The 24,577-nt window shown below is 45.1% G+C and overlaps 2 protein-coding genes across 2 annotated transcripts in view; one reads left to right on the top strand and one right to left on the bottom strand.

Annotated features, from left to right (window-relative positions):
* The first annotated feature begins 454 nt into the window (after positions 1-454).
* Positions 455-24,577, top strand: part of ITGA11 (integrin subunit alpha 11) — a 191,793-nt gene continuing 167,670 nt past the window's right edge. The window contains exon 1 of the mRNA XM_073653470.1: positions 455-647. Within this exon, the coding sequence (XP_073509571.1) occupies positions 581-647 (67 nt within the window). The 5' untranslated portion in view covers positions 455-580. The remainder of the gene's footprint in view (positions 648-24,577) is intronic.
* Positions 12,300-17,083, bottom strand: LOC141165634 (cingulin-like). The gene is made up of 3 exons (XM_073651371.1): positions 15,938-17,083; positions 13,580-13,758; positions 12,300-12,336 (listed from the first exon to the last, which is right to left on the bottom strand). The coding sequence occupies exons 1-3, from the start codon at positions 17,081-17,083 to the stop codon at positions 12,300-12,302; spliced, it is 1,362 nt and encodes a 453-aa protein (XP_073507472.1).

The following is a 24,577-nucleotide window of genomic DNA, read 5'->3' as shown; positions in this document are numbered from 1 at the left end:
GTTGCAGCCACAATAAGGTATGTAAAATATGATTGCATGAAACTGTGAAGCTGGTATTAGCTATCAGCATTTTGTGATCAGTGAGGAGCAGTCGTGCACTGGCGTGCAGAAGAGATGATATTGCGTAATAGGATGTGGCCAGATGTAAAATCATTTCATACTGACATTGAATCACAGCGACTGCGGATTCATCTGAGATCATTCAGCTTAAAAAAAAAATAATAAAGAGAATCAGGTAACCAAAAAATTGCAACACAGAGGCTGAAATAGTGGAATAGTTTATCCGCCTTGATTTCAGTCTATGATCTGACTCATGGGTCTATTTAAGGGGCCACACTGAAAGGTTCACATTCTTTGTCTTTTATTGATGACCCTATGATTAATGTCCTCACACTGCCTTCTATTTTGCTCTGGTCCTGTCCCCTGTACCAGTTACACCTCCTACCAGAGTCTGGTCCTCCCACTTCCTCAGTCTACTATGTAACTCTAAAGTTTGGGAGCCAGGGAATAGCGGAGACTGAAGTGGGAAAGTGGCAGCTTCTCCAGCTACCAGTCTGGCAGAGGGATCCCCGCAGGCAGGATGAGAGTCTGGAGCATGGATCACTGGAGAGGGCTCCTCGCCGCCTGGGCGCTCTTCTACTTACCAGGTGAGCAGAAAAACCCTCTGGACCACTGATATCAGACACAATAAAGATATCAGACATAATAAAGATTTATTATTGATGATTAACCCTTACTGGCACAGAGAAAAGTATGAAACGCTGCTTTTAGATTGCTTCATAATTCTATCAGTTCATTGGGTACAACTCAAGTAACTTCACTGACAGCCATTGATTGACTTTTTAATTGAATTTTATCTAATTAATATGATTATAAGGGGGGGGGATATTGTTCACCGGTGTTTTGTGCACCTGATTTTAGGAAAAATTCAGTTTTCCAGGATGTTGATGGTATCTTATATGAGACATTTGCTATTGTTCATGACCTATGATACATTCATATCCTGCAGGGTGAGAGTACCTGGTCAAGTTTAGACAATGACTGACATGTGCCCCACATATACACACACTGAGTATACCATATGCCAATACTTGTAGTGTTTCTGCACCTGAAGACTTTGTCAGGTTTTACATCAGGACTGTGAGATGCATCTGCATTCTGGATCCCAGTCTATGTCCCTTTAATAAGGAGGAATCTTCCTTTTTTTTTTTTATTTGTCTGACGCTGGACACGTCCAGAGAGCTAAACATCTGGCAGCAACTGGAAACAAAATCTGCCGTCAGCCCAAAATCCCAAAGCATTGCAGAAATGTGAGGAGCAGGAGGCTTGAAAGATGAAAGGCGAGAGTGATGGACAGAGCTGGATAGGGGGGCTGGGGTGCTGGGCTTGGCATCTTCTGAAGATGCTGCAGAATTGGGGGAGCTCAGGACCGAAAGGAGGCAATGGAGGACAGGTCAGAAATCATCTCGGCTAAGTTAGGAGCCACAAGTATGTCAGGGGAGACTCAAAGTCACATCAGGCCGAGCAGTGGAGATGAGGAGAGGTTTCATATATCATAGTGGAGGGCAATAAATGACGGGAGGAGTAATACCTGGAAAGATGCCATACAATCCACTGGGGTAAAGACCCTAGAGAAACATATTTACTGACTGGCGGAGCATGTAAAGACCATGTACTTAATAAGATTTAGCTAATTTTAAAGGGAACCTGTCATGTAAAATAACGCTATTAACCTTCAAATATGGGGATAATCTGCAGGTTAATAGCGTTGTGACACCATGCGCCGCTGGCACTGAGAGCCCCGCTGCCAGGAGAAAATTAACTTTATTCCCCTCGCCAGTCTCTTGCTTTCAATAAAAGGGGTGACACTAGCGCAGATACAGTCGCCGCTCACTGTAGAGAGAGCGGTAGTTGTAAATGCACCTCTGGCACTGACTGACAGCAGGCTCAGCATTGGGGCCGGCTGCCAGTCAGTGCTTGGGGCGCGGTTACAGCCGTCGCTTTCTATACACAGAGCGGTGACTGAAACCGCGCCGGCGCCACCCTGTGACTGAATGCTGAATGCTGCCAGGGGGAATAAAGTTAATTTTCTCCTGGCAGCGGAGCTCTCAGTGCTGATGCCACACAGTGTGAGAACACAATTCACATGCATATTAACCCCATATCTGCAGGTTAATAGCGTTATTTTACATGACAGGTACCCTTTAAAGAAGGTGTGGAGGACTACAGTAAGGATGTCTGATTTTTTTTCCAGAAATAGCACCACACCTGTCCATAGGATATGTCTGGTGTTGCAGCTCAGCACCATTTGCTTGAATTGGGAGGGGCTGCAGTACCAGAATCAACCAATGAACAGAAGTGGCGCTGTTTTCTAATCTTGGAATACTTTTTCAATTCATCACACATTATACACTTGCACTTATGGAAGATACCTAGTAACAATGACAGTGGTTACATATTTTTAAGTGGAAGAAAATGATATCTGCAAAAGAAAACTGTAGCTGAGTTTGATTATGGGATGTCTAAAAGCACCAGTGTGCTTCATGTCTCTGTGAAAGATATCTACAAGAAATTGGGTTCTTAACCTGTACTATGCGCACCCCGGGGGTATTCGCACTGTCCTCATGGTGTACTTTTATGGGCTCAGTATAGTGTATAAACATAACTTTATAGTAACTTTGATGTAATGTTAGTAAGGGGTTCTTATTAAAACACTATACTAGAGTCCTGGTGAAAGTTTTACTGGCTATGATTCTTGTTGAAGTGAACATGCGGAAATAAATGCAATATGTGTGGGTTAATAGCTATCCTGGCCCTATAAACACTTAGGCCACGGCCCCACTATCAGTATTTGGTCAGTATTCGGTCAGTATTTTTTCTCAGGAGTGGGAGCCAAAACCAGGAATGGGTGATAAATGCAGAAATGGTGACTTGTTTCTATTATACCTTTTCTTTGATTGTTCCTCACCTGGTTTTGGCTTCCACTCCTCAAAAAATACTGACCGAATACTGATAGTGGGGCCGTGGCCAATATATCATACTTGGAATTCTTCTTTCCTTTCATGCTACCCGTGAATTAGGCATCCCTGTGTAAACTACCAATGGTCCACTGCACTCATTGTCTTGACCTTCTTGGTGACACTGGAAGGTCAGTCCAGGATTCTTCATATATTCAATCTTAGCAAATCAGCAGCAATGGTAAAGGCAATTTGGTTATGGTGTTCGTTAGTTTTTAAGGAGGATCTAGACTTACTATGTTTTCTCTCAGTACTATGTTTTCTCTCAGTATTTATATGTAATCCAATGCTGTAGTATTAGCTATGACCACAACATGGCCCCATTGTGCCAAATATCAAGAAGAGATTATCTAGTGAGCTGTTAGCAGGGAGTGAGTTATTGTGTGGCTGAAGCCACATGTGAGGCAGAAGACCCCTGTTACTGAGGAGAGAACATATACCTGTTCCCAAAGAAAGGCACTGACAAAAGTGGAACCTAAAAAGAGTCTGTAACGAGTGCTGCAGCTTCAGAGACATATTAGTGGTGAAGTGGTTGCAGCAGGCTCCAACTCAGTCCTCTCAAGACGTGCCTGAAGAGATGGGAGACTAGTACAAGGTCTCATTCAGACATCCCTGTTGCTCATACATGTTCTACCCATGTTTTTCACAGATACAATATATACCCATTATAATCTATGGGGCTGTTCACATGTCAGAGACGTCAGATTTTTACTAGCAGCACAGATGAAAAGTGCCAATACAAGTGTATGGGTCCATAAAAAACACGTACAGCTCATAGATGGCATCTGTGTGCTGTCCATGGTTATCATTGCAAAAGTTAGGAAAAGCTTTACAATTTGTTTATCTATACATGAAAAATACTGATGACACATTGACCAAACACTGAAACACTGATGGCACACGGATCCAAAACACTGATCACATGGTACCATTTTTTTGCCTACGTGAAAAATACTGATGTCTGATTGAGGCTGTAGAGACAGAATTGTAGACTTAGTAAGTCTTTGTGCCTGTTTTTTGTCTAGTTTTGTGTGTTTTTTTGTGGACTTTTTTTTTTTTTCTTGCACACTATTCATTATTCTATTCGTGTCTTTTTTAAGAGTATTTTATATGTGCTCCTCTGGTGTTTTTTTTTTTCTGCTTTGTGGGCGTAGTTTAGCAATTCCAGATGTTTTCACTTGATTCATCAATTGTGACTTTTTAAAAAGTCACAAAATTTAGCGCAACTCCACTGCAGTCCCACCCAATGTATTTTAGAGTGGTGCAGAATTTTTTGAGAATTTTTGCCCCATTTTGCGAAATGTATAATTTTTTTGTGTTAGAAGACAAAAAGAGAAAATTTTTGACTTTGCTCTAGAAGCATGAATCGAATGCTTGATTTTTATGAATTTGGCGCCAAAAACGACAACTAATACCATAAGACATAAAAGGAAAGTGACTTAAAAAAAGCGCAAATGAAGACTTGGGGCCTAGGTGTGTATCACTTTGGGAACAAGTTTGTTGTTACTGTCTTATGTCCGCGCCGCACTATTTGTGCACCATGAGGTCCAAGGCGTGATGGTCTATGGAGCTTGGACCATGCCACAATGCCCTATCATAGTAGTGAACAACAGGAATGATAGTTTTTCCCACCGTAAGCTCGTTGAAGTAAATGCCAGTAAGTGCAAGTGACGCGCCCTCTGGGCCGTGGGGGCACCCGGGACCGGGCTTCAGGGCAATGCTGGGAGTAGTAGTGGCGACCTGGTCCCGTGGCTCAGGGTGGTCAGACCAGTGGTAGTCTATTATGTGCTTTGCAATGTCCGACTATGCCACCCGTGGATTGCGGTCAATAAGAACCGCCGCTGCTGAGCAGACCTCTGAGGCTGATGTTGTGAGGGCAGCAGAGTGTAATATAACTCCCCACGGGAGGAGTTTAGCCTCAGGGTAGTGTAGAGTGATGATGGTGGTTGTGGTGCGGGGCGCCCCAGTACTAGTAGTGCTGACGCGGTGAGAAAGCACAGAGACAAGGTGTTGCAGTTCAGATTCTTTACTCACAGTTCTCACCCAGGTCACTTGTGCACAGGTAGGACCGCCTGAGCCGTGCTGCGTCCACCAGGCAGGGGGCTCGATCAACCCTCAGGTAATTCCGGAGTGTGGCACAGGACTCCCTTCTATCCTTTCGTCAGCTGTGCCCCACCAGTGACACTACTCCTGTCCAGCTGCCTCGGATCTTCTCCACCCTATGTGGTGTGCCTTCCTAGTAGGTGTAGTGAGGGGTCGCACCAGTAAATGATCACGACCACCGGTTTTTGGTTAAGGATTAGTCACCTTCACCAACTTGGGATCCGGTACCCTGTTCTGCCAACCCGTCACCTGCAATCTCCTGGGTCCTTAGGGTTCCTTCTACCTTCGTGTCTCTGGGCCCTTCTACACTTTGGGTACTTCTCTTTCTTCGCTGTTCCATTCTGTTTCTGTTCCTTTTTGTTCCTTTCTGTTCCTTTCTGTTTCTGTTCCTTTCTTCTGGCTCCGGCCTTCACCCTAGGCCTGCCTCGTGGAGCTGGGCCCAGACTGAGCCACAGCTCCCTGTCAGCCCTCTCTGGCCGAACTCCTTCTCTCACTCCACTGACTGAACTGAACTTCTTCTCCTTGAACCAAGATGGTGCCCACCTTATATACCTTCCCCTAGTGTGTGAGCTCAGGTGACAAGCAACCAATGAGCTCCTACCTATGCCCAGAAACCGTCCCCTCCTGCTCTTACATTACTGGGTATTCCTCCCCCCTCCCCACTCCAGCCAGGGACATGGTCTGTCATGCCTGCATTACTATATAAATGGGAGCACCGTTGAGCTGTCCCCTGGAAATGGGGTGTGTGTGATGCATGCAGCTAACTGAGTCCCGGTCCACACCCCATCCTTACCCGGGAGTGGAATATCACACCTCTGGCAGAGGTGCAATACCCCTGTAGTGGCCGAACCCTCGGGGCGCTACACAAGCATTGTTGCTCCACAGCGCTGATCGAAGTGGGGAAAGGAAGTCGTTACAAAGCAGTGTTTTGGTGCAATCACACTGTGCGAGGAGGAGGAAAAAACTGTCATTGGCCAATGTAACCATTAGGCCTGGGAATGTCCATAGTAAGGCCTCATTCAAACATCAGTTTTTTGATGTATGAGAAAAACGGACCGAGTTTCTTCAGTGATTTCCATCCGAGTTTCATCAGGTTTTAATCAAAGCGTCATCAGGGTGTCTTCACTCAACATTTCACAAGAAATCGAAACGTTTTTCCACCTTCTCCTTTTTATCAATCAGTGAAAACAGATATCACAGAGATGGCATCTGAATGCTGTCCTATTTTTTCACAGACCCATAGACTTAAATTGCCGAGTTTGAGCCGACACTCTGATCAATATCGGACATGTCTCTGCAATTTTGCATGGACTATTCGGTCTGCAAAAAAATCACAGACATGTGAACAGCCCCATAGACTGTCATAGGTATGAGTGCTATCTGTGAAAAAAAAGGAAAGAACTCGTACTGGAAAAACTGACATGTGAATGAGCCCTAAGGGTGTTAAGGGGCTGGAGACTAGAACAGGTGAGAGAAAGATGCCCACAGGCTTCCCTGAGTAACATAGTAACATAGTTTTTAAGGTTGAAGGAAGACTAAGTCCATCTAGTTCAACCCATAGCCTAACTTGTTGATCCAGAGGAAGGCAAAAAAAACCCATGTGGCAAACACTAAGCTCCACATTGGGGAAAAAAATTCCTTCCCGACTCCATACGACAATCAGACTAGTTCCCTGGATCAACGCCCTATCAAGGAATCTAGTATTTATAACCAGTAATATTATACTTTTCAAGAAAGGCATCCATGCCCTTCTTAAATTTTAACAGTGAATCACTCATTACAACATCATGCGGCAGAGAGTTCCATAGTCTCACTGCTCTTACAGTAAAGAATCCCCGTCTGTGATTATGATTAAACCTTCTTTCCTCCAGACGTAGAAGATGCCCCCTTGTCCCCATCTCAGGCCTCAGAGTAAAAAGATCAGTAGACAGGTCTTTGTACTGTCCCCTCATATACCTGTACATAGTAATAAGATCACCCCTAAGTCTTCTTTTTTCCACAGTAAATAACCCCAAGTGTAATAACCTGTCTTGGTATTGCAGACCCCCCAGTCCTCTAATAACCTTGGTCGCTCTTCTCTGCACCCGCTCTAGTTCAGCTATGTCTTTCTTAACAGCCAGGACTTTTCAGGGAGGACTGGACTAGGGATAGAAGCCCAGAAAAGCAGAGTTGCCAGAAAAAATGGCGCGGATTTTCCTAGAACATAGAACAGTTCCAAAAATATTTACCACACAGGATTCTTAACAATGTGGCCAATGGATGACATGCCATTGTATGAAGATACATTGGCATACATCTGTGAATACATATAATACTGAAGTGATGGCAACAGAGCCTTATAAAATGACTGTACTGACTGAATGGAATGAAATAAAACCCATATTTGCCAAAAGTTACATCATTTTGACACCAGTTACTTATGCTGCGGTCACTGAAGCATGAACCAAAAGCTAACGTTTTTTCAAAGGTTGCATTGTGTTTATGTAAAATATAACCTGCTAAAATGAAAAAGAGGTACTGAGACAGAGAATAACATTAGATCATTACAATTCAAATTAGAATTAAAATTAAATTAAAATTAGATTAATACAGATTATAAAATATTCCTTAGCAAAAATGTTTTTTTTTCCCCTGAAGAACAAAAATAGTTCCAAAAATATTTCCTAGATAGGAGACAAGATGCAGTAAAAACACTGGAAGAGACTGACAATAGATCAGTATTACCCATTATGTTAAAAGGAGGATGCTGGATGGGCACGAGAGATCCATATGTAGTGTCCATAGTTGTCTCCCTGCAATATTGCTGCCGGTCGGATAGTTTTAGGTACGGTTTAAAGTTAAAAAGGGCACATCGAAATTAAGAACAGTTGTGCCTTGTTCGCCACGCAAATAAGCTCGTCGGTGCAGGTTATATGCACAATATGAAAACTATAAAGGAGAATTCTTGATTGTAAAGTTGTGTAACCCATAAAAAACAGGTGCTTCTACTTATCCTTACAATCTATTATAGAAATTTCTAGCTCGCTGAAGCACCACTGTCAGACACTCAGCAGACAGATTAAGGATTTTCTATAGTGTGTGAATTTAGGCAAGCTGTGAGGAATTTACAGTTGACTTGTACCCTGCGCTCCTTTAGATTGTTAGAGGGGCAGCACACTGGTTCAGTGGTTAGCACTGTAGCTTTGCAGCACTGGGGTCTTGGGTTTAAATCCCAACAAATACAACATCGGCAAGGCAGTGACCTACCAGTAATAGTGGCAGACCACGTGGTTGTTATGTGGCCGTAAATCGGGGGGGCTGGTGCCAGCGCTGGGCCCCCCGCACGACATCACACTTTCAACTGAATTCGCATCCTGGTTGCAGATAAAGTTGTAAGTAATGATGGAAAAGGGAATGTCACTACATCATAAACCGCTGTGCCGAGCAGTGCAGACCTTCACATCACACGCTGCAGAGACCAGGGGAACAGAGAGAGATGAGTATTTTTTTTGTTTAATTAATTAGTTCTTTTTGGGGGCTAATATACTATTTGGGGGGGCATTATGCTGTTTGGAGGGCTACTCCGGGGGCATCATACTATTTCGAGGGCTATGTGGGGGCCATTATACTATTTCGAGGGCTATTTGGGGAAAATCATACTATTTGGGGGGCATCATACTATTTGGAGGACTATGTGGGGACCATTATACTATTTGGAGGACTATGTAGGGGTCATTATATTATTTGAAGGGCTGCGGGAGGCCCATTTTACTGTTTGTAGGGCTGTGTGGGGTCCATTATACTGCTTGCAGGGCTATGTGGGGAATATTATACTGTTTGGACAGCTAATGAGGACCATTGTACTGTTTGAAGGCCTATGTGCGGGGGACATTATACTGTTTGGAGGGATAGTGGAGGCATTTATTATGTGTGCGGGCCATTATACAAAGTGGAGGGTTGTGGGGGCTGTATGGAGGGCCAATATACTGTTTGGAGATCCATCATGCTGCATGGTGGGCTGTGGGGGGCCATCATACTGTGTGGGGGTCCATTATACTGTGTGGGGGGTCACTGTGGGGGTATCATGCTTTGCGGGAGGGAGGGTACAGTATGATCATAATACTGTGCGTGTGGAGGGTACTGTTGAGGAATTTACTGTAAGGGCCGCAAAGTTGTTAAATATGCTCTTTTGTGACCCCGCCGAATATTAATTTGTTTATTTTCTTGGGGGGGATTTGGACTTCTGCTATGGGGCCCCGTGAAGAGATTTTTCTACGTCAAAATCTATTTTCTGAACATAGACCAAGCCCCTATAACAGAGGGCACCACTATATTTGCTGAAGGTGAATTGTTCTCTCTAGAAAAAGGCTCTTCTACAGGTGTACTTGTCTTCTTTACTAAGGGTATGTGCACACATTGGTATATAGACGCCGGCATATTTGCATAGTTTTTGAGGCAAAAAATGTTTCAGGAAAATTTTCGGCGGTATTTTTTCTGAAGCATTTTCTTTGTCATTTTTGCAGTGGCTTTTTTTTTCAATTTTATTAAAAAAATTTGGAAACTGCCTGAAGAATGAGCATGTCAGTTTTTCTATCCGTTTCACGGCTTTTGAAGCCTTAATAGGTTAAAATAAGTTAAAAAAAAGTACTGAACATATGCACAGCGAGTTATTTTTACATTACAGTGCCTATGTTAATTCTTTTATACTTTTTTTAGCACTATTTCAGACAGGTTCCAGGAGGAATCCACCTGAAAAAGACGTTGTGTGCACTTACCCTAATAAGTTATAATGTAGAAAGAATGCAAATAAAGTTTAGTAATAACTTTACCATCCCTTCTCCTCCTGCTATACATATGTAAAAAGCCACAGAGGAGATTCTGGCTTTCATTTAACATGAAACATGTGGAAAGATTACACGTTGACAAAATACTTTACAATCTCTCCTCACGGATCAGAGATCGCAGTCTGTTTTTACCTCTCGTTGGCTACATGAGTCTTCCATAAAGTTCAAAAAGAAACATATCAATAAACTTCAGACCCTAACTCTATATAATTCCTCTGCTAGAGTTCTGACTAATGTCTGAGAAGAAAAACTGTAAAGAGTTTGGCCAAGAATGCCGGTCTAGAGCAGAGCTGCAGAATTTGTGTTTTCTGATGTAGTGACTGTCATCACCCTGACATATCCCCCTACTATCCATGTCATTGCCCTTTATAACATCAGCTTCACTGACTAATTAAAGATCTTGCAGAACAGTATGAATCCTTTCCTGAGAACACATATGGGTTAATTTAACATCAGCTCCCGTTAGGATAATTTTTTACGGCATTCCTGTGGGTTGTGCACTTTCCGTCTGGAGGTTTTCTCAGGACATTATTCTGTGAGTAACTAACTATTCTTAGCAAAGGCATAATGTATGATTTTCTGAATGTATTGTCTGTGCACAGGGCATCACTAGGGAAATACACAATGGCTATCCAGATAAAACAACAATCCTCTGATTCTATATCTCCCTTAGACTTTTGTAAGGGCTCGCCTGGTGAGATGCATTTTTTAAACTACAGGACAGAGTGAGCAGCACGGACCGCAGGTGATGGTGCAGTGGATCTTGACAGATGACATGTAGATCAGCGAAGGCCAAGTCAGCAGGGTATGCATGATGGCTGGCAAACCAGCACAGCAGATACCACAGATGAAGCAGAGCCAGGTGTGCGGCTACTCATGGGAACATTCACTATACCATATAAGAAACTTGTATCTTCCAGCAGTTAATCATAAGAATGCAGTCTGGAATCTTCCATCAGTGAAATGATTAATAGCAACAGTGTATGCAAACTGGCACCTGCAGTGAGGAAATGGTTAACCACAGTGAGGCAGTTTAATATAGGCAGACTGGAGACTCACTTGAAGAGATGTGTTACCTTGATTGCAGAAACCAGGTGTGAATAACGAGAACAGTTGTGAGCAGATATTAACTTGCTTCTTGAGCGGTAGATATGAACAACATTTAGTAAGTTGGACTGATCTTGGAATTAACACTAGTAGTAGCATGAAAGTCAGGCGTAGCAAACACCTGCCAAATTTGTAACTGTACATAATTAGTTTGCTGGGTTACCTGAGAAACCTGGCGTGGACTACTGCAAAGGGAGACAGCTATAGGATAAGTAAGCAAAAGCTGTTGCTAGAGCACGATAGGCGATTAACAGATTTTTATAGCGTGGACCATGTACATGCAGCATACGTCTCCTCCCAACATAAGAAGAGTGAGGGTACCTCATTTCATTCGTCACACCTACAGCAATTAACATTTATCACATATCCTATGGAAAAATGCTGGCATAAATAAAAGAATGCTTTTAGGAGAAAATACATCTCTACATATGGCATCAGTATGAAATTGAAGGTATACAGAGGTATAGTAAAGTACTGAAAAGACCACATGCACCTCTATGAAAGAGTATCAAGATAGGTGATATAGCTGTACTTTTGGGGTGATGCAGTTTAAGATACCAGTCTCCATACCCAAGTTAGCAAAGCTAGAGTAAATAGCCAACCTAACTGACCCCCACCGCCTTCATGTAGATGTAAAGGGAACCCAATAGCTCATTAATGCTGCCCAATCCACAGGCAGCACATCAGACACTTGCTGCATGATTTCAGCCGAATATGTTTAATTCTGAAACGCTGCTGAATTTCAGAGAAAAACATAGTTTAATAGCCCACGAGGACCAAGCTGCATGGCAGACCACGGGCAGATCTCCCGGCAGCTTCTCCAACCTGCTGCCCTGGAGTGACAGGTCTCTCGCTGTGTGCATTGGATTGTCCAATCAGTGCCTACCGTGCAGGGAAACACAACTTTAAAAGGGGGAAATGGCAAAAACCAGTTGTCATTCATTTATAATTTTCAAGGAGGAATAACAGAGAAATAGCAGAATGTGAAAGTCTGCAGCATGCTATTAAATTTTGGGTGGATTTTTTTCTCTATGTGTGGGTGGTGGGTCTGAAAACTTCATACATTTGTAATGTATTCTAAATTGCTGTGGATTTGCTGTGGGAATTGTGGTGCTAGACCAAGGTGATCATTGTGGCTGCTCTCTTTTTTAGAGGGCTGCCTTCATATTAGTATATATTGATACTATTATGCAACACTTTTCACTACAGGCGGCTCTGCAATTGTCAGTGTGGTGTTTGTAGAGTTTATTCAGCTGTCACTATCATTGCCTTGTGTTATTCCATGTCTAGAGCATAGGAAAAGAGTTGGAAATAGCAAGATTATTCCAGTGTGTTTTATATCTAGCATTACTTTTATACTGCTGAAACAAGCTGTTTTGGTTTGTGGTTATATGGAGACTTGTACAGAGCGACTCATGTCTGCCTGTGCGTACGATCCACAGTTCTACCCCAATTACTGAATTGTTGTTTTATTAGATCATCATTGTATAAAGATGGAGTAGATATAAGCAGGCTTGTATTGCATCTATTCCATATGTACGCCTTCTAGAAGAAAAAACTGCGGAGTCATCAGTTTTCCGTAATCTCTTTGTCTGGTGCCAGGATTTAAAGATCTATGCATGAAAATTCTACCATTTTCCTAATTTTGATCAACAAAACTAAACAATTTTACTATACGTTAGAGTTATAGCGCCTTATCAAGCCACATAAGTTTTAAAGGGAAGCTGTCACATTGTACATGTGTATCGTGGTGTGAGGCGGTAGTTGTGGGAGAGGTACTCGTCTCCTTTGCCCCGGTGTCACGCACAGTGTAGGAAAGACAAAGTGCAAAGCGAAGGGATGAGGGGAAGGAAGTCCAGACACTAAGGACAGAGGGGGTGGAGAGCTCCTAGGCTTATCTGATATCATCCTGTCCTTCCCTATATTGGTTGCTCACCAATCGCCGAGCAGGAACCTAAAACCCTGTCTCTCCCTATAGCTAGGGTTTGGCTAGGGAATGGGGGGGTGAGCGCTAGTCAGTCTCCACTAACGCTAAAGACAGGAAGGGGAGACAGACATGGGGGAAGTAGCTTAGCTTGAGTCAACTTCAGAGAGATTGCACACACATCCTCTTAGTGCCCAAGAGGAAGTAAGAACTGCACTTGCTCCAAGCCTTCACAAGTGGTCATGTGAATATCACCGGCACCTCCCTCTAGCAGCATCCAGTATTTAAACACCCAGCCTGGGTGTCAATTAGCCGGAGGGAGGTAGCTGATGGGTCCTAGAGTGAGACATCTAAGAAGGTGTCTGTAATGCCAAACAAAGAGATCTTCTGCAACCAACTGCAGGGCGACTGTCTGTCACTTCTGTGACACACCCGTGACACCCGCCACATTACACGAAGGTGGGGGTCCTGGCTGGGTGTGTGGACTTGTGCTGTAAAGGCAATACGTCCATGTAGGCCACATATAACCGATGTAGCTCGTTTGCCAGGAGCAGATGTTTTACTGTTCAATGAGGGAGACCACCCTTTAAAAATTTTTTTTTTACCGTACGGGAACTTGGTAGGTAATATATACAGGAGATAGCTGGTACACATTCTTAACAACATTTCCTTCACAACTCAGAGCATTTTCCACAATTTCAAATCCTTCCTCTTTACTCTTCACTTGTCCTCTGCATTCACTGTTCCTCACTCCTTCTCCAAAACCCAGCTTGACACCACAATTCTGTTTAGCAAGAGTCCTTTACTCAATCCACGGTTCCGCGTATTCTTTCCCCTTAGGGCATGTGAGGTAGCGCTATTGATCATGTTGAGGGGCACTCACTTCACCGGGTCAATTAAAGCACACATGCAACGTTTTCCGGTAATCTAAAGTCCAGCAGTTTATTACACATCATAAACTGCTTATAACATAGTCCATCTCAGTGGCTCGCAGGGATGTTACACACGTAATATCCTAAAGCCTTTTCAGTGGCAGCTATGCCCGCTTGGCTTCAGATACAGTCCTCAGCAAGGTAACAACATCAATGTCCATATCAAGCACCATCTAGTACCTTTGCCGGGTCTAGCTGCTTCCATCAGCTCTGTTCTGCCAAAGCTGTGGTTTAAGGCTCACCAGATGTGGACTCCAGGCCTCGTGCCTTCCTAGGGCTAATGGTGTCCCAGGCACAGAGATCAGGTCTCTTGACTCCCTCTGTTTCAAAAACCAACCGTATATATATATCCCTCTGTGCGCACATGATGTCACAGTCATGTGATCAGTCACCTGAAGGGGGGTATGTGGTCAGCCAGAACACACCCCCTCAGACATTTTGGCAATGCAGCAAGCCGCTGCATTACATATCCTCTCCCTCTTGTTCAAGCCCATGGTATCGAACACATGATATACAAAATCACATTATAACCCACGGTTCACACAGAGTCCATGTACTTGACATTTGCGCTGCTCAGCCCCTGGAACATTAGTCATCAACATCAGCCCATTCCTTAGGGACCTACCATCTGTCATTGTCACTAACTTCGTCAAGTTACATTTCCGAGTCGTAACCTTGTCAGACCTCCCTCGCTCCCAGCGGTCAATACAGCAATGCGACTCACTTGCCCTTGTATCTAAGGTCAGGTCCGACTCTGTACCGTCTCGTACTCTATTGGGTCGTTTGTATCGGCCTCTCAGACCTGAGTTACTGGAGGACTCACTACCTCTAAACCCACGCCCACTATCCTCAGGACATCTTGAAAGGTCTCTAACTTCTGCTGTAGCCGTTCTATTATTTGGAGGGCCCTATCTCTGTCTGGTCTCACAACTTATAGACGGCTGCCATCTTCTGCTGCTCAGGCGACGCTGTCTTTCCATTCGCAGTCTGGCGAGATTCAACTGTTCTACCTCTCGCAGGTAGGTCACTCGGTACTCCATCAGCATTCGTATATATGCAAGATTTTCTTCCGTTCCTACAGCGGAGAATGACACCATGCCGTCTTCATCCGGTATCCAGTCCTGATGATCACGTGGACTGCTTACTTTCATCACACCAGACTTCTTTACCATCATTTGCTTGGCTTGGCCATTTCTCCCAATGAGCTTTCTTACCAGAGCATGAGGCACCCAGATGACTTCTTCCCGCAGACTTTGAGCTTTTCTCATAAGCTCCAGTTGTCTAATGGCTTGTTCCGTCTTCAACCGGACAATCCGCTTTGTCCGAACACATCGCCAGTGAATGTCACTTAGGACAGCCAGCCTCTTCACTGTGACTTCGGTTGTGGACAGGACCACCAGCTGTTTAGCTTTTGAGGTCAAGTATACCTTACAGGCTCCCACGGCCTTCTTAAACTCTTCATGCACTGACTCTCTGGTGCATTCTTCTCAAATCTTCGGGTACATCTATGAGGCACTTGTACCGAGAAGTTTCTGTCTCACCAGTGGTCTCCAAATGATCATCTGGCTCAGATTTCAGGGACAACTGACTTTCAGATTATTCACATTGTACGCTTCCCCTGAGCTGACTCACAGCTATGAACTCAAGAATTCTCCTCTTGACATTTTCCATCCCATACTGATCTTCTTTTAACACTTCCTCAGCTCTCCTCAGGTCCACCTTCTCATGGTATAAAGGATTAAGCGCAACTTGTTTGCCCTTTTCATTCTCCAAGGCGGCATTGTTCACTGATTGGTACTTTGCCAGGCGACCTTTGAGCTCGAAAACTTCTTCCTCTAGCTCAGCTACTCGCCTCTCAGCATCCCATCTCTGAAGCTCTTCCTGCTTCAACTGCTCCTTTATCAGCAGAATTCTCTCAGCCCTCTCTGTCTCCAATTCGCCCACTCGGCTCTCGACAGCCAGTCTCTCAAGCTTCTCTTGCTTCAAATAGGCTTGTAGCGTCTCCTTGAGCTCCTTGATCTCGGTTCTTACATCCACCGAATCATCCAAGCTCGCATTATTCAAGGAGGTATTTGCTTCATACCTCCCTTCTCCAGTGGCAAACTCCTGACCCTGGTCTGTGGCTTCTCCAATAGACTCCTCCATCTTTTTCCGCTCAGCTTCCATCCTGCCGATTCTATCCTTAAGGCACGTCTCTGCCCTCTGGAGATTATCACAGAACGTCTTCAGCTCCTTCACCTGAGCTTCCAGTCCAAGGATCTTTCTGCGGAGATAATCATTCTCATCACGGGTGTCCTGCAGAGTGATCTCAATCACTTGGCGCATGTGCTCTGCATCAGCCTTATCATCCTCTAGTTTTTTCTTAACCTTGAGGAGATCCTCATAGTCCCTCTTGGTTTGTTGCAGGTCACTATTGTGTTCATCATACTCCTTCATGGATTCACGCAGCTCCCGGTTAAACTGTTCGCGCAGTTGTTCTTGGTCTTGATCGCGTCCAGAAACTTCGTCCTTCAGCGCTCCTTTTAAGGCAGATAGCTCCCTATCCCTCTGATGTAGACCCTTGTCCAGCCTTTGTTTCTCCTGCATCAGCTGCTTCACCTGCTCCTGAAATCTCTGCACTTCCTTTCTTGTGACCTCTGCTTCCTCCGCATCCACGGAGCCTTTCTTCACTTGGTTCAGCTCTGACTGCACCAGGGAGAAACGATTTTTCATCTCATTCAGCTCATCTTCAGACTCCTCTTTCTCAAGCTTCAACTGCAAAACCTCCTCCTTGGTTTTGCGGAGGTCCTCTTTATTTTTCTGGAACATTTCCTTCCATTGGTTGATTTCCTCACTGCTTTCCTCCAGTTCTCGCTGCAAGTTCCTCACAACCTGTTTTTTTTTCTGCCAATCAGACTCCAGGCTCAGCTGGTCCTGGGACACGTTCTCCATGTTTTTCCTTAGTTGCTGCACGTAACTCTGATACTGCTGCCTGACAGGCTCCAGCTCTTGGTCATGATTGGCCACCTCCTCTTTCAGCGCCCCCTTCAGGGCTGTCAGTTCCTGATCCTTCTGTCTCAGTAGATCATCCTGCTTGTACTGAATCTGCAGAACTGCATCCAACTCTTCCTCTTGGTCTTCTTTGTTGTCTGATACTGTCCCGGAGGTTGCTACTGGCAACGTCACCTCCTCTTCCATCCTGATCTCCTCTGCTTCTAAAGGAGGATCCACATTTTCTTTATTTACCCTTTCAGCAAAGGCTACAGGAGCAACTTTTTTGTGGCCCTTGCGCCTTCGACGACGAGAGTGGGACTTTCTCACCTCGTTTAACTCCTCCTGACTGAACTCTTTTTCTACTTTCGTAGTGTCACCGTGAGCTGTGGGGTCTGTGTCACTCCCCATGGTGCTGTGGACCAACAAGTCACCTCCCACTTTGATGTCAACCCCTTCTTCTGGAGCTACCCAGTTATCAATGGTCGACTTGTCATTTTTAGGCAGTACCAACACACGACTAGTAACCAATTCTGGTTCTGTATGGTCCACCCCCTTTTGAGACTCCACCCCCTTTTGAACAACCACACCTGTAGGGGGTACTTTAAAAAAAAAACACGATAGTCTTAGGACCAAGCTCACAACATATCTTACTACCTACCTGGGCACTCTGGGATAGTGCCAGCGCCACAGGAGAACTCAAGGAATGGTCCGCTGCCGCCATTCTGTAACGTGCCAACAGCTCCTGACGTTCCTGTACCATGTCCTGTTGTCGTTTCCTAAATACCTGCTGTGATTTTAACAGGCACTTTAATCGCTCAATAGCTTCAGTCTCATTTTCTGCTCCCTTCATAGCCATCTTTATCAGCTCCTGCATTTCTTCAGGATACTCTATTTTGCTGAAGAACGTTTGCCGCCGGTCATCTAACCCTTTCTCCATTCCGTCTGGGGATACTGCTCCATTCATAGCCATCGTGGTACGCTGTTTACACCAAACACTTCACACTGCTCTCCCTGGAGAATTTTTCGTGGCCCCACCAAGCCACAGCAAACCAGGTTTGAGTGCGACGACAATTTCCGCAACCCCGTCGAGTTACAGCCAGATGCTTTAATCTTCGTGGCCCCGCCGAGCCACAGCCAGATGCTTGCATCCACGTTCGTCGTCCTGTGCCGTTACCCCTTGCAACCAGGCTGCAGTTGCCCGCATTCTCTAACCAATTGTGAGGTAGCGCTATTGATCATTTTGAGGGGCACTCACTTCACTGAGTCAATTAAAGCACATATGCAACATTTTCCGGTAATCTAAAGTCCAGCTGTTTATTACACATCATAAACTGCTTATAACATAGTCCATCTCAGTGGCTCGCAGGAATGTTACACATGTAATATCCTAAAGCCTTTTCAGTGGCAGCTATGCCCGCTTGGCTTCAGATACAGTCCTCAGCAAGGTAACAACATCAATGTCCATATAAAGCACCGTCTATTACCTTTGCCGGGTCTAGCCGCTTCCATCAGCTCTGTTCTGCCAAAGCTGTGGTTTAAGGCTCACCAGATGTGGCCTCCAGGCCTTGTGCCTTCCAGGGCTAATGGTGTCCCAGGCACAGAGATCAGGTCTCTTCACTCCCTCCGTTTCAAAAACCACCCAGATATATATATCCCTCTGTGCGCACAGGACCTGTGATGATGTCACAGTCATGTGATCAGTCACCTGAAGGGGAGGTACGTGGTCAGCCAGAACACACCCCCTCAGACATTTTGGCAATGCAGCAAGCCGCTGCATTACAGGGAGCTATGGTGCAAGTATGGCAAGTAGTGTTGAGCCACCCCCGTAGTGTTCGGGTTCGTTTCGTCGAACACCGGGATGTTCGAGGAACTGTTCGTCGAACTGTTCGTCGAACACCTTAGAACACCGTCGAACACCGTTAAAACCAATGGCAGGCAAACAAAAACACATAGGAACACATAGAAAACACCTTCAAAGGTGTCCAAAAGCTCACAAACTGCTCAGAAGACGCTTTCTTTAAAAAAGCCGGCCGGCAATTCAGCAGCGGCATACACCGGTACCCGACAATTTAGACATGAAGGAATAGAGCATCACACATAGATTAGATAGATAGAAACATGTCAGTCACATATATATGAAGTACAGTGACAGTGTTGCTTACTGTACTTGTCATTTAGTGTAAAGGATTTATTAAAAAATATAATAGTGTTTTCGTGCACCGTCTCTTTAAAAAAGCCGGCCGGCAATTCAGCAGCGGTACCCGACAATTTATAACAGACAGAATAGAGCTTCACACATAGATTAGATAGATAGAAACATGTCAGTCACATATATATGAAGTACTGTGACAGTGTTGCTTACTGTAATTGTCATTTAGTGTAAAGGATTTATCAAAAAAAATAATAGTGTTTTCATGCACCGTCTCTTTAAAAAAGCCGGCCGGCAATTCAGCATCTGTACCCGACAATTTATAACAGACAGAATAGAGCTTCACAAATAGATTAGATAGATAGAAACATGTCAGTCACATATATAATAAGTACAGTGATAGTGTTGGTTACTGTACTTGTCATTTAGTATTAAAATAAAGGATTTATTATTAAAAAAAATTGGCGTGGGGTTCCCCGTAATTTTAGTCTCTAGCGGAGGTTAAGCAGACAGCTGGGGCAGATGTTTGAAGCCTGGGAAGGGGGTAATACCCACGGAGCTTCCCAGGCTACTAATATCAGCCCCCAGCTGAATACCTAGCCTTTACTAGCTATTAAAATGGAGGACCCCCCCAATAAAATGACGTGGGGTCCCCCCCTAATTTAATAGCTAGCAAAGGCTAGGCAGACAGCTGGGGGCTGATATTAATAGCCCAGGAAGGGAGCCATGAATATTGGCCCCCTCCCAGGCTAGAAACACCAGCCGTCAGCCGCCCCAGAAATGGCGCATCCATAGGATGCGCCAATTCTGTCACTTAGCCTCGCTCTTCCACGCTGCCCTGGTGCGGTGGCAGTGGGGTAATAGGGTTGGGGTTGATGTCAGCTTATAATGCCAGCTGACATCAAGCCCAGGTTAGTAATGGAGAGGCGTCTATAAGACACCCCCATTACTAACCCCATAGTCAAAGTTAAAAAAAAAACACAAACACCCAGAATAAAGTCCTTTAATTGAAATAAAGACACAATTCTTTATTGTTCTAAATTAAACCATACTTACCATCACGCCCATTCCAGCTGAAGCCAACGATCTCCTGCAATAAAAGAAAAATAATAAAGCAACCTCATCCTTACCTTTCCATGGTTCCCAGGACAGCTTCAGCTCTGCTACATCGAGATGACAGGCTGGACCTGCAGAACGCTGCCATCCAGCCTGTCATCCCGCAGACACTGAGAAGCGCAGGCATGCTTGCGCTCCTCAGTGTCTGACTGTGACGGCATCCAGATGAGCCGACAATGAACTCGGCTCACCTCATGTACGTCACTGACAGCGTGGGAAAATTCTCCTGCACTCAGCGCTTCAGCGTGAGAATTTTCCCACGCTGTCAGTGACGTGCATGAGGTGCGCCGAGTTCATTGGACATGACCTCGGCTCATCTGGATGCCGTCACAGCCAGACACTGAGTAGCGCAAGCAAGCCTGCGCTTCTCAGTGTCTGCGGGATGACAGGCTGGATGGCAGCGTTCTGCTGCGGTCCAGCCTGTCATCTCGATGTAGCAGAGCTGAAGCTGTCGTGGGAGCCATGGAAAGGTAAGGATGATGTTGCTTTATTATTTTACTTTTATTGCAGGAGATCATTGGCTTCAGCTGGAATGGGCGTGATGGTAAGTATGGTTTAATTTAGAACAATAAAGAATTGTGTGTTTATTTCAATTAAAGGACTTTTTTCTGGGTGTTGTGTTTTTTTTAAATACTTTACTAGAAATTCATGGTGGTCATGTCTAATATTGGCGTGACCCCATGAATTTCGGGCTTAGGGCCAGCTGATAATGCCAAGCTGGCCTTAACCCCTTTATTACCCAGTGAGCCACCGCACCAGGGCCCTGGATGAGTTGGGTACAGCGCCAGAAGATGGCGCTTCTATGAACGCGCCATTTTCCGGGGCGGCTGCGGACTGCAATTTGCAGCGGGTGGGGCCCAGAAAGCTTGGGCCTCCCTGCGCTGCAGATTCCAGCCCCCAGCTGCCTAGTTGTACCTGGCTGGACACAAAAATAGGGCGAAGCTCCACGTATTTTTTTTTTAAATTCATGAAATTCATGGAATAATTAAGAAAAAAAGGGCTTCCCTATATTGTTGTGTCCGGGTAGGTACAAATAGGCAGCTGGTGGTTGGGAGCAGCCCGTTCCTGCCTGCTGTACCTGACTGGACACAAATATAGGGCGAAGCCCCACATCAATTTTTTTTTCATTATTTCATGAATTTCCTGAAATAATTTAAAAAAAATTGACGTGGGGCTTCGCACTATATTTGTGTCCAGTCAGGTACAGCAGGCAGGGACGGGCTGCCCCCAACCACCAGCTGCCTATTTGTACCTGGTTGGACACAACAATATAGGGAAGCCCTTTTTTTCTTAATTATTCCATGAATTTCATGAAATAATTAAAAAAAAAAATGCGTGGGGCTTCGCCCTATTTTTGTGCCCAGCCAGGTACAACTAGGCAGCTGGGATCTGGAATCCGCAGCGCAGGGAGGCCCAAGCTTTCTGGGCCCCACCCGCTGCAAATTGCAGTCCGCAGCCGCCCCAGAAAATGGCGCGTTCATAGAAGCGCCATCTTCTGGCGCTGTACCCAACTCATCCAGGGCCCTGGTGCGGTGGCTCACTGGGTAATAAAGGGGTTAAGGCCAGCTTGGCATTATCAGCTGGCCCTAAGCCCGAAATTCATGGGGTCACGCCAATATTAGACATGACCACCATGAATTTCTAGTAAAGTATTTAAAAAAACACAACACCCAGAATAAAGTCCTTTAATTGAAATAAACACACAATTCTTTATTGTTCTAAATTAAACCATACTTACCGTCACGCCCATTCCAGCTGAAGCCAATGTCTTCTGCAATAAAAGTAAAATAATTAAGCAACCTCATCCTTACCTTTCCATGGTTCCCACGACAGCTTCAGCTCTGCTACATCGAGATGACAGGCTGGACCGCAGCAGAAAGCTGCCATCCAGCCTGTCATCCCGCGGACACTGAGAAGCGCAGGCATGCTTGCGCTCCTCAGTGTCTCGCTGTGACGGCATAAAGATGAGACAAGTTCATGTCCAATGAACTCGGCGCACCTCATGCACGTCACTGACAGCGTGGGAGAATTCTCCTGCACTCAGCACTTCAGCGTGAAAATTCTCCCACGCTGTCAGTGACGTACATGAGGTCAGCTGAGTTCATTGGACATGAATGAGCTCACCTCATGCACGTCACTGACAGCGTGGGAAAATTCTCACGCTGAAGCGCTGAGTGCAGGAGAATTTTCCCACGCTGTCAGTGACGTGCATGAGGTGAGCTCTTTCATGTCCAATGATCTCAGCTCACCTCATGCACGTCACTGACAGCGTGGGAAAATTCTCCTGCACTCAGCGCTACAGCGTGAGAATTCTCCCACGCTGTCAGTGACGTGCATGAGGTGAGCTCATTCATGTCCAATGAACTCAGCTGACCTCATGTACGTCACTGACAGCGTGGGAGAATTCTCACGCTGAAGTGCTGAGTGCAGGAGAATTCTCCCACGCTGTCATTGACGTGCATGAGGTGCGCCGAGTTCATTGGACATGAACTCGTCTCATCTTTATGCCGTCACAGCCAGACACTGCAGAGCGCAAGCATGCCTGCTCTTCTCAGTGTCTGCGGGATGACAGGCTGGATGGCAGCGTTCTGCTGCGGTCCAGCCTGTTATCTCGATGTAGCAGAGCTGAAGCTGTCGTGGGAACCATGGAAAGGTAAGGATGAGGTTGCTTTATTATTTTTCTTTTATTGCAGGAGATCGTTGGCTTCAGCTGGAATGGGCGTGACGGTAAGTATGGTTTAATTTAGAACAATAAAGGAATGTGTCTTTATTTCAATTAAAGGACTTTATTCTGGGTGTTTGTGTTTTCTTTTAACTTTGACTATGGGGTTAGTAATGGGGGTGTCTTATAGACGCCTCTCCATTACTAACCTGGGCTTGATGTCAGCTGGCATTATAAGCTGACATCAACCCCAACCCTATTACCCCACTGCCACCGCTACAGGGCAGTGGGAAAAGCGAGGCTAATTTCTGGGGCGGCTGACGGCTGGTGTTTCTAGCCTGGGAGGGGGCCAATATTCATGGAACCCTTCCTGGGCTATTAATATCAGCCCCCAGCTGTCTGCCTAGCCTTTGCTAGCTATTAAAATAGGGGGGACCCCACGTCATTTTTTGGGGGGGTCCCCCATTTTAATAGCTAGTAAAGGCTAGGTATTCCGCTGGGGGCTGATATTAGTAGCCTGGGAAGCTCCGTGGGTATTACCCCCTTCCCAGGCTTCAAACATCTGCCCCAGCCGTCTGGTTAACCTCCGCTAGAGCCTAAAATTATGGGGATCCCCACGCCAATTTTTTTAAAATAAATCCTTTATTTTAACACTAAATGACAAGTACAGTAATCAACACTGTCACTGTACTTCATATATATGTGACTGACATGTTTCTATCTACCTAATCTATGTATGATTCTCTATTCCTTCTATTCTAAATTGTTGGGTACAGATGCTGAATTGCCGGCTGGCTTTTTTAAAGAGACGGTGCATGAAAACACTATTATTTTTTTTAATAAATCCTTTACACTAAATGACAAGTACAGTAATCAACACTGTCACTGTACTTCATATATATGTGACTGACATGTTTCTATCTATCTAATCTATGTGTGAAGCTCTATTCTGTCTGTTATAAATTGTCGGGTACCGCTGCTGAATTGCCGGCCGGCTTTTTTAAAGAGACGGTGCATGAAAACACTATTATTTTTTTTGATAAATCCTTTACACTAAATGACAAGTACAGTAAGCAACACTGTCACTGTGCTTCTTATATGTGTGACTGACATGTTTCTATCTATCTAATCTATGTGTGAAGCTCTATTCTTTCGGTTCTAAATTGTCGGGTACCGGTGTATGCCGCTGATGAATTGCCGGCTTTTCATGTTTCACTGTTGGCACTGTTCCCATCGATTTGGGCAATCACTGTAATGCCACAACCACCATGGCTGTGGCATTACAGTGAGTGGCAGACAATCCCTGCATGATTGGTGCTCTAAGTAGCGCCAGACATGCAGGACAAGCTTTTGGTGCACGAACAGTTATCGAACATAACCTCGAACAGCCGAATTTTTTGCAAATCGTTCGGGTTCGTCGAACAACTCGAACACCGCCCAAAACAAATCGAATTTGAGATTGGCGAACAGTTCTAGTCGAACACCGCTCATCTCTAATGGCAAGTACTTATCTTCTCTAATGCTGATGATCTGTAACTCCCACCAGGGGCACTGTCTTCATCTTGCATACTCAGTCCAGTCCATGCTCATTATAAACTCTGGGCCTTACTGTTAGGCGTCCTCTCCCAGGAACCGTCTCCGATAATTCACTCTGTCTCTCAGTCACTTCTGCTCTGGATCTCGCTATCTCTTTTCTCTCGGTCTCCTTTCACTTTGGTCACCCGAGAATGTGGCACTGCTCACATTGGACCATAGGTCCTTTTTCTGCGCA

Source organism: Phyllobates terribilis, unplaced genomic scaffold (genome assembly GCF_046119375.1).
Source record: "Phyllobates terribilis strain yellow unplaced genomic scaffold, ASM4611937v1 Scaffold_11__3_contigs__length_659146591, whole genome shotgun sequence".
NCBI classification, from domain to species: domain Eukaryota; kingdom Metazoa; phylum Chordata; class Amphibia; order Anura; family Dendrobatidae; genus Phyllobates; species Phyllobates terribilis.
This window is presented reverse-complemented; position numbering and strand designations above follow the sequence as displayed.

What these genes read in the sequence shown, in the direction of transcription:
- LOC141165634 (XM_073651371.1), bottom strand. Translation starts at nt 17,083, where the DNA reads ATGGAAGAGGAGGTGACGTTGCCAGTAGCAACCTCCGGGACAGTATCA. An exon ending in GCTTGGATGATTCGGTGGAT is followed by an intron (nt 13,759 to 15,937) that starts GTAAGAACCGAG and finishes CTTGCTAAACAG; the next exon opens with AATTGTGGTGTCAAGCTGGG. An exon ending in ACCTACCAAGTTCCCGTACG is followed by an intron (nt 12,337 to 13,579) that starts GTAAAAAAAAAA and finishes CCTATGCTCTAG; the next exon opens with ACATGGAATAACACAAGGCA.